Source organism: Colobus angolensis, unplaced genomic scaffold (assembly GCF_000951035.1).
Source record: "Colobus angolensis palliatus isolate OR3802 unplaced genomic scaffold, Cang.pa_1.0 Scaffold79, whole genome shotgun sequence".
Classification (NCBI taxonomy): domain Eukaryota; kingdom Metazoa; phylum Chordata; class Mammalia; order Primates; family Cercopithecidae; genus Colobus; species Colobus angolensis.
In genome coordinates this window covers 1,484,984-1,495,592 of record NW_012121709.1, presented here as the reverse complement: position 1 = coordinate 1,495,592, position 10,609 = coordinate 1,484,984, and the positions used below count along the sequence as shown (strand labels likewise).

The 10,609-nt window shown below is 49.0% G+C and overlaps 1 protein-coding gene across 1 annotated transcript in view; it reads right to left on the bottom strand.

Annotated features, from left to right (window-relative positions):
* PLBD2 (phospholipase B domain containing 2) overlaps positions 1-10,609 on the bottom strand; it is a 49,228-nt gene that overhangs the window by 37,518 nt on the left and 1,101 nt on the right. The window contains exon 3 of the mRNA XM_011928733.1: positions 4,734-4,807. Coding sequence (XP_011784123.1) covers positions 4,734-4,807 — 74 coding nt within the window. The remainder of the gene's footprint in view (positions 1-4,733; positions 4,808-10,609) is intronic.

Sequence of the window (10,609 nt, the reverse complement as noted above, 5' to 3'; positions counted from 1 at the left end):
AAAATAAAATAAAATAAATCACCAGCCAGAAGCAAGGGCAATCAGCATTTTCACCAGGTAGCGGTGTGGGGTGATGGTTAGGCATGTGACAGTTGATTATACACAAAGTGAGTCATTGTCATACCCAGGCAGAGAAGGCACTCAGAGCACATCACACCTGCTCCAAGAATTAAATTTTGCAGAAGCCCAGCTGCTGAAACTGCCTGTTGTTACTCTAGGACCAGTTTTATCTCATAGCTACTGAAACACCCTGCTGCAACTCTAAGAGTAGCTTTACCCACCACCATAATGCACCAATCACAGCTTCCAGCTCCCCAGAACTTTGCTAGTGCCAATGAACTTTTTTCAAGACAATACATTTCCTTTTCTTTTTTTTTTTTTGAGACAAGGTCTTGCTCTGTTTCTCAGATCGAACTGCAGTGATGTGATCATAGCTTACTGCAGCCTCAACCTCCTGGACACAAGCAATCCTCCTGCTTCAGCCTCCCAAATAGTTGAGACTAGTGGTGTGGGTCACCATGCCTGGCTAATTTTTATTTTTATTTTTGGTAGAGTGGGGTCTCACTGTGTTGATCAGGCTGGTCTCAAACTCCTGGGCTCAAATCATCCTCCCGCCTAGGCCTCCCATAGCACCGAGATTACAGGCATGAGTCACCAGGACCAGCCCCTTTCTCCTTTTTATAAAACATCCAACCTTCTCTTTGTTCTTCAGACATACTGAAAACCACCCAATCTATGTGTATGCCCCAAATTGCAATTCTTGCTTCCCAAATAAAATGTTACATTTAGAGAGTCATCACTGTATTTTTATTTTTGACTTCAGCAGGAGCATGGAGTTGTGGAGTCAGACAGAATTGAGTTCTAAATCCAGCTCCGTTATTTGCTGACTTTGTGACCTTAGGAAAGTGACCTTCCCTCTCTAAGCCTGGAAGAAATGAAAGCCTCTCCACACTGGCCCCTAGGTGCCACCTCCTTAGACCTTCAGCATGCTTGCAGTGGCAGACAAAAGGCAGACTTCATGTTTCAAGATCTTGGCCTGTCTACCTCCTTTCCCTAGTCCCTGTCCAGGGGCCACCCCCACTTTTAGTCAGTTTTTGAGGTCCCCACCATCCAAGGCCACCAGGCAGGCTGAGAAGATAGAGCTCCCCAGGCAGAAAGCATCCTGCATTAGTCTGTTTTCATACTGTTATAAAGAACTGTCAGAGACTGGGTAATTTATAAAGAAAAGAGGTTTAATTGACTCACAGTTTGGCATGGCTGAGGCCTCAGGAAACTTACAATCGTGGCAGAAGGCACCTCTTCACAGGGCGGCAGGAAGGAGAAATGAATGCAGGAGGATCTACCAAACACTTATAAAACCATCAGGTCTCATGAGAACTCGTGCACTATCACGAGAACAGCGCGGGGGAACCAGCCCCCATGATTCAATCACCTCCACCTGGTCTCTCCCTTGACCTATGGGGATTATGGGGATTACAATTCAAGACGAGATTTTGGGAGGGGACACAGCCAAACCATATCCCACGCAGAGCCACGTCAGCAACCACCGCCTCAGTGCTAAGTGCGTCCCAGTGCTGTAACAGCATCACCCCAGGGCATGGCCTTTGACCCTCCCTTCCTTCAGATCATATGACCCCCTGTGGTCATTGCTGTGCCTCACATGTGACCAGCCGCCCAGGGTGTGCTGTGTCTGACCACTGAGCAATCTGTGTTCCCGTAGGTTCCACCCCTGAGAACAATATCTAACCTCTAGCTATTGTGCATGTATGTGTCCCAGGACCTTACGTGTACTTCCTCATTTAATCTTTACAACAACCAGAGAGACCCAGGAAATCCTTAGTCCCATTTAAAGATGGACGAGATGACATGTGACTTACCCAAGGTCAAACTGAAGTGAGTAGTGAAACTGGGTTTAGCTCATCCAAAGACTTAATTTTTTTTTTTTTTTTGAGACAGAGTCTCACTCTGTAGCCCAGGCTGGAGTGCAGTGGTGCGATCTCCACTCACTGCAACCTCCACATCCCAGGTGTAAGCGATTCTCCTGCCTCAGCCTCCTGAGTAGGCAACCTCCAAATCCCAGGTGTAAGCGATTCTCCTGCCTCAGCCTCCTGAGTAGGCAACCTCCGCATCCCAGGTGTAAGCGATTCTCCTGCCTCAGCCTCCTGAGTAGGCAGCCTCCGCATCCCAGGTGTAAGCAATTCTCCTGCCTCAGCCTCTTGAGTAGCTGAGACTACAGGTGCCCGCCACCTCGCCCAGCTAATTTTTATATTTTTAGTAGAGATGGGGTTTCACTATGTTGGCCAGGCTGTTCTGACCTCAGGTGATCCACCCACCTTGGCCTCCCAAAGCACTGAGATTACAGGCGTGAGCCGCCACACCAAGCCCCAAAGACTTAATTCTTATCCATTACATATAGGAGACCCCAAAATGAGAAATGCTCTAATGTGCAGAGTCTTCCCAAAACTGATTTAATGATTTTGTTAATGGCAACAATGGTAACAGCCCATAGAAAAGTACTGAAAGGCTGGGCGAGGTGGCTCACGCCTGTAATCCCAGCACTTTGGGAACTGGTGTATTCCAGCTACCGGGGAGGCTGAGGTAGGAGGATGGCTTGGGAGGCTTCAGGACTTCTCTCAAAAAAAAAATAAAAAAGAAAAGATAAAAGAAAAGTAAACATATATACACACACACGCACACACACTTGGGATTATACTGTATAAATGAGTCTCAACTGTGTTTTTTATTTATTATATATACTTTGTGTAGTTTTTTTTTTTTTTTTTTTTTTTTGAGACGGAGTCTTGCTCTGTCGCCCGGGCTGGAGTGCAGTGGCCGGATCTCAGCTCACTGCAAGTTCCGCCTCCCGGGTTCACGCCATTCTCCTGCCTCAGCCTCCTGAGTAGCTGGGACTACAGGCGCCCGCCACCTCGCCCGGCTAGCTTTTTGTATTTTTTAGTAGAGACGGGGTTTCACCGTGTTAGCCAGGATGGTCTCGATCTCCTGACCTCGTGATCCGCCCGTCTCGGCCTCCCAAAGTGCTGGGATTACAGGCTTGAGCCACCGCGCCCGGCCTTGTGTAGTTTTCTTAAAGAGATGCAGGTCTCAATATTTTGCCCTGACTGGTCTTGAACTCCTGGGCTCAAGCTATCCTCTTCCTTCAGCCTCCCTAGGAGGCTGGGACTACAGGCTTGTGCCACTGCACCCGCCACTTTGTGTAGTTTGTTTATTGGTTGTTGGTTTTTTTGTTTTGTTTTGTTTTGTTTTTTTCTTTTTGAGACAGAGTCTTCCTCTGTTGCCCAGGCTGGAGTACAGTGGCGTGATCTTGGCTCACTGCAACCCCTGCCTCCTAGGTTCAGGTGATTCTCTTGTCTCGGCCTCCAGAATAGCTGGGATTACAGGCATGCACCACCACACCTGGCTGATTTTTTGTATTTTTTTGTATTTTTTTTTTTTTTTTCAGTAGAGATGGAGTTTCACCATGTTGGCCAGGCTGGTCTCAAACTCCTGACCTCATGTGATCCACTTGCCTTGGCCTCCCAAAGTGTTGGGATTACAGGCATGAGCCACTGCGCCCGGCCACTTTGTGTGGTTTTAATGTCATTGAAACAGGGTGTTAAATGGCTGCATAGGAAAATATTTCATAGGAGGTCCCGTGAACTATTTGCTCACCCCCCTGTTGCTGAACACCTACGTTGTTTTCAACTGTTGCACAATTGTGAAGATCGCTGTGGTAAACAAGCTGATGCTTAAGTCTTCTCTTCTTTACTTTAGAAAAGCTCCAAGAGCAACATTGGTGGTGCAACGCGTACATGTGTTTTCAAGGCTCTTAAGATTGACATTTATGGCCAGGTGCGGTGACTCACGCCTGTAATCTCAACACTTTGGGAGGCTGAGGCAGGTGGATCACCAACCTGACCGACATGGTGAAACCCTATCTCTACTAAAAATACAAAAATCAGCCGGGTGCGATGACAGGCACCTATAATCCCAGCTACCCAGGAGGCTGAGGCAGGAGAATCGCTTGAACCTGGGAGGTGAAGGTTGCAGTGAGCCGAGATCGTACCACTGCACTCCAGCCTGGACAACAAGCAAGACTCTGTCAAAAAAAAAAAAGATTGACATTTATCAATTGCCAAGTCACCTACCTGCCTACCTCCCTCCCTCCCTCCCTCCCTCCCTCCCTCCCTCCCTTCCTTCCTTCCTTCCTTCCTTCCTTCCTTCCTTCCTTCCTTTCTTCCTTTCTTTCTCTGACAGAGAGCAGTCTTATTCTGTTGCCCAGGCTGGTCTGGAACTCCTGGGCACAAGCAATCCTCCAGCCTTGGTCTCCCAAAGTGTTGGCGTGAGCCGTGGTACCCAATGGCTAAGTTACTCTCCAGAAAGATTATTCCAATGGAGATGCCTGCAGGCAATGACAATGAAAAACTCCCTCACAACTGCTCCTGTGTGCTGCTGTTAGTTGGGCTGCCATGAGAGGTAACGAGCACCCTGTCTCTGGGGGCATTCGAGCGGGTGCTGCATGAATGTTTTCCAGAGCTGCCATGATTGGGAGAGAACAAGCATTGTTGGAGGTGAGAGTTGTGCTGTGTTAAGAAAACTTCCAAGTTTCTGGGCCTCTTAGACTAACACTGAAAATTCTGATTCTCTTTCGTCTTTTGAGTTCCCCCTGAAGCCTCACTACTTCTGCTCACAATGTCCCCAGGCAATTGTGTTGTGCCCAGAGCTGCCACCCGCACCTGGGGCCTCCTGAACAGGACTGCCAAGTGTCGGGCAGATCTGGCCTTACCTTCAGGTGTAGCAGGGCACTCTCCTTGTGGTGGTGAGGGGGACTCAGTTGGGGTCACTCAGACCTAGGTACAAATCCAGTCTCTGCCATTTCTCAGTGGGTGCCTCTGGGGCAGGCCATTTCATCTCCCTGAACTTAAATTTCCCATCTGTGAACTGGAGATCATTGTAGCTCTCACCCCATTGGTCTATTAAATGAGACAAGCAAGTGCATACTCAAAATAAACGTAAGTCTTCAATAGTTATTTACAGCCGGTGCAGTGGCTCACACCTGTAATCCCAGCACTTTGGGAGGCCAAGGCGAGCAGATCACTTGAGGCCAGGAGTTCGAGACCAGCCTGGCCAACATGGCGAAACTCCATCTTTACTAAAAATACAAAAATTAGCCAGGCATGATGGCAGGCACCTGTAGTCCCAGGTATTCAGGTGGCTGAGGCACAAAAATTGTTTGAACCCCAGAATTGGAGGTTGCAGTGAGCCAAGATTGTGTCACTGCACTCCAGTCTGGGCGACAGAGCAAGACTCTGTCACGAACAAACACAACACAAATAGTAATTTGCTTTTTATTGGTTTGGGGTTTGTTCAGAGATTCTGAGGACAGGATCGGCCCACATGTAATGCTGTAGGCAAATGTCCACCCAGTGGGATTTGAGGGTCCTGGCTCTTCCTACCCCCTAAATACAGCTCCCCTCTGCTGCCCATCATGCTGCCTAACACCCCACCATGGGTCGCCTCTGTAGAGGAAGGCAGGGAGGCAGATTGTACTTGGGATCTTGCTTTGTTGCCCAGGCTGGAGTGCAGTGGCAGAATCCTAGCTCCCTGCAGCCTCAAACTCCTGGGTTCAAGTGATCCTCCCACCTCAGCCTTCTGAGTAGCTGAGACTACAGGTGAGTGCCACTATGCCTGGCTAATTTTTGTATCTATTGTCAAGATGGGGGTGTTGGTATGTTGTCCAGGCTGGTCGCGAACTCCTGGCCTCAAGCGATCCTTTTACCTTGACTTCCGAAAGTGCTGGGATTATAGGCATGAGCCACGCACCTAGCTTTACATGCTCTTCTTATGATGAGACTTTGACAAACCTCCCACTGCGGGGGTTGGGGGGAGTGGTCTACATTTCCTCTCCTCAAATCTGGGTGGGCCTGTGACGATGGAAGATATGACAAGAAGTGACACAGTCTCATTTCCAGAATGAAGTCATACAGGGCAATTCTACTTTGATGCCTGGAACCCCAGAACTGGCACCCTGAGATGCCGTGTAAGCAGTATGTCTGCCCCGGGATGGCCATGCTCTAAGGAAGCCCAGAAACCAGCTCACAGGGAAAAATCCCATGCAGAAGCCCTGAGGCGACAGGAAGAACGAGAAACATCTGGGCAACCAAAGGAGAGACTTGCACCAGAACTGCCTAGCTGAACCCTTCCCTCATTTTTTTTTTTAAGTATATAAGAGAGAAGATCTCCCTATGTTGTTTTTGTTGTTGTTGTTTGTTTTTGAGTTGGAGTTTCGCTCTTGTCGCCCAGGCTGCAGTGCTGTGGTATGGTCTCAGCTCACTGCAACATCTGCCTCCCAGGTTCAAGTGATTCTCCTGCCTCAGCTTCCCGAGTAGCTGGGATTACAGATGCCTGCCATCATACCCAGCTAATTTTTATATTTTTAGTAGAGATGGAGTTTCATCATTTTGGCCAGGCTGGTCTTGAACTTCTGACCTCAGGTGACTGACCCTCTTTGGCCTCCCAAAGTGCTGGGATTACAGGTGTGAGCCACCACGCCTGTCCTCCCTATGTTTTTTTAAGGCCAAGCGATTCTCCTGCCCTGGCCTCCTGACTTCTCAAATTCTTGACCAATGGAAACCCAGATAATGAAATGCTATTGTATTAGGCCTCTAAATTTTGGCATGTTTTGTTATGCAGCAATAGGTAACTGATACAAGCACAAAATCCTTCTTAACTTTTTTTCTTTTCTTTTCTTTTTTTTTTTTTGAGAGGGAGTCTTGCTCTATCACCCAGGCTGGAGTGAAAGGGCACAATCACAGTGCATTGCAACCTTGACCTTCCGGGCTCAAGTGGTAGATCGACATTTAATCTACTCTGCCAGATACTGTGTCAGGTTCTTTTACTTTCAGTAGTAATAATAAATAATAACAACAGCAGCTTCAATTTATTCAACTTTAACAAATGCCAGGCACTATGCTATGGGTTTCATTATATAATCTCCTTCTTCTTTAAAATTATAATAGTAGAGACAGGGTCTTGCTATGTTGCCCAGGCTGGTCTTGAACTCCTGGCCTCAAGCAATCTTCCCACTTCAGCCTCTCAAAGTGTGAATTACAGGTGTGAACCACTGTGTCCAGCCTACATATAAAATCTCAATCCTCACTACAACCCAATGAGTGCCCTATAGGCGCTGTTTTCATCCCCATTTTCCAGGTGAGGAACTGAGACTCAAAAAGACAAAATAACTGGTCCAAGGTCAAATAACCGTAACTGGTAGAGCTGGGACTTGAACTCGGATCTGGATGGCTTCTGAGGCTGCTCCTACCATGTTAAAATGGCCTTTCTCAGCCTGGAGAATAGGCCCCAACCCTAACCACTGTCTACCAGAGCAGGGGTGAACCAGGGGCTATCCCAGGCCCCATCTATCTTCCTTCTCTGTCCCCAGGGGTTCCTCTCTCTGCCTGGATCTTTCCAGGAGTCTCTCAACAGATACTCATACTCTCCCCCAACACCCCTTGCCAGCTGCTCTACCCCAGTCCTGGGAGACAGGGAGGTAGTAACCCATCTGCTCTGCTGACCTAGAATGGTGATATCTAAGCCACGCCCTAGCTACCAGGGTCAGGCCCCTTGGGGAAGGAGGACTTCTGTTTCAAACTCAGCAATTCCGGAGTTACTTCCTAAGCAGCAGATGATCTGGGGAAAAGCTGACCCTGGAGCAGGCTTGGAGATTGTGACACACAGACACTAGCTGTGAACGCCCCTATGCTGGCAGCCTGGACATGGGGATGAACCTGGCCTGATGCTGCTTCGAGGTGCTCCCAGTCTGTGGGGGACACAGAAAGGTAACTTAATGCATTGTTGTAACAATGGAATAATTTTTATTTTTTATTTTTCTTTGAGATAGAGTCTCACTGTCACCTAGGCTGGAGTGCAGTGGCATCATCTGGGCTCACTGCAGCCTCCACCTCCCAGGTTCAAGCAATTCTCATGCCTCAGCCTCCCAAGTAGCTGAGATTGTGGGCTTGTGCCACCATGCCCAGCTAATTTTTGTATTTTTTAGTAGAGATGGGTTTTCACCATGTTGGCCAGGCTAGTCTTGAACTCCTGACCTCGGGTGATCTGCCCACCTCAGCCTCCCAAAGCGCTGGGATTACAGGTGTGAGCCACCACATCCAGCCAACAATGGAATAATTAATAGGGACAATAAGCCCTTCCACTGAGGGAGTGTTGGCTCAGCATCCAGCATGGGGTTTGGGACTCTTCACAGTGTCCTACTTCAGCCAGTCATGGTGGCTCACGCTTGTAATCCCAGCACTTTGGGAGGACAAGGTGGGGGGACTGCATGAGCCCAGGAGTTCAGGACCAGCCTGGGCAACATAGTGAGACCCTGTCTCTAAAATGAACAAAACCAGCCAGGCAGGGCCAGGCGCGGTGGCTCAAGCCTGTAATCCCAGCACTTTGGGAGGCCAAGGCAGGCGGATCATGAGGTCAGGAGATCGAGACCATCCTGGCTAACACTGTGAAACCCCGTCTCTACTAAAAAATACAAAAAAAAATTAGCCGAGCGTGATGGTGGGCACCTGTAGTCCCAACTACTCGGGAGGCTGAGGCAGGAGAATGGCGTGAACCCGGGAGGCGGAGCTTGCAGTGAGCTGAGATCCGGCCACTGCACTCCAGCCTGAGCGACAGAGGGAGACTCCAGCTAAAAAAAAAAAAAAAAAGAAATTAAAAAAACTAGCCAGGCATGGTGGCACACAACTGTAGTCCCCATTACTTGGGAGGCTGAGGTGGGAGGATCACTTGACCGAGGAGGTCAAGGATGATGCAGTGAGCCAAGATCACACCACTACACTCCAGCCTGGGTGACAGAGGGAGACCCTGTCTCAAAAAAGATAAGGAAAAACATCTGGAAGGACCTCAGGAGGTTGGTACTAGTATCACCCCCATTTCATCAAGAGGGAAACTGAGGCTCAAAGAGATGCTCTAAGTGTTTAGAGAAGGTCCTATAGAAACCTAGTGTTCTGCGATTCCAAGCATCATGTTCCAGGTCACAATGTCACCTGCCCAGAGGTGGGAATTAGAGGCAGACTCTGAAGGCGGGGAGCCCCGTGGCCATATGGAGGGGTGGGGAGGAGGGTGAAAGACCACCTAGTGGCGGTGACCTCTGAGCTGAGCCTGACAACATGAGTAGGAGTTTGTCAGGTGGAAAAGAGAAAAGGGTGTCATCAGGGCAGGGGGCTCGGAAGGAGCAGAGGCAGGTGGCTGTGGGCAAGAGGCCAACACGTTCAGGAAACAGGGAGCACTTCTGGGCAGGAGGTGGAGGTAGGGGTGAAAGGTGATTTCAGAAAGGTGTGCTAGGGCTGGATGCTGCAGGGCCTTGAATACCAGGCTTGGCATTAGGCCCGGGTCCGGCCCATGACGTGGAAGCAGGTCCTACCCTGAGGATGAGAGATGGGGGAATTAGATGCACAATAATGGCAGAAGCGGGGCTGCAGGCAGGAGTGGCCTGGGAGGACACACTCCAGCCTTAAGGACCCCAGGTCCAGCCCCCATGCCCGCCTCCTCCCACTTCCCTATCACCCCAGCAGAAGAAATGGCAGAATGAACAGAGCTTCCCCAGGAGGCTGGGAAACTGGAAATAGGGGGAGATACTAATACGTCCACCAGCAGATCACTAACTCCTCAGTCTTGATTTGTTTGTCACATTCTTTTAAAAGCGATGCTGTGTGACCCCTTCTCAGCACATCTACTAAAATTGAAACAATACAGAGATTAGCAAAAAGAAAAGTGAAAAAATTAAACACAAATTTTAAATATTAGAAAAAAAGGTGGTCGTGGTGGCTCACACTTGTCATCCAATCCCTTTTGTTACAGGAAAGAGGTCCTGATCCAGACCCCAAGAGAGGGTTCTTGGATCTCGCGCAAGAACGAATTCAGGGCGATTCCATAGAGAAAAGTGAAAGCAAGTTTATTAAGAAAGTAAAGGAATAAAAGAATGGTTACTCCATAGGCGGAGCAGCCCCGGGGGCTGCTGGTTGCCCATTTTTATGGTTATTTCTTGATGATGTGCTAAACAAGGGGTGGATTATCTATGTCTCCCCTTTTTAGACCATATAGGGTAACTTCCTGATGTTGCCATGGCATTTGTAAACTGTCATGGCGCGGGTGGGAGTGCGGCAGTGAGGACAACCAGAGGTCATTCTTGTCACCATCTTGGTTTTGGTGGGTTTGGGCCGGCTCCTTTACTGCAACCTGTCTTATCAGCAAGGTCTTTATGACCTGTATCTTGTGCCGACCTTCTATTTCAACCTGTGACTTAGAATGCCTTAACCGTCTGGGAATGCAGCCCAGTAAGTCTCAGCCTCATTTTACCCATTGGAGATGGAGTTGCTCTGGTTTACGCAGCTCTGACACTTTGAGAGGAAGAGGCGGAAGGATCGCTTGAGATCCAGCTAGGTGGGAGGCTGAGGCGGGAGGATTGTATAAGCCCAGGAGTTCGAGACCAGTTTGGCCAACATAGTGAGAACTTTTTTTTTTTTGAGACGGAGTCTTGCTCTGTTGCCCAGGCTGGAGTGCAGTGGCGCGGTCTCGGCTTACTGCAAGCTCCGCCTCCCGG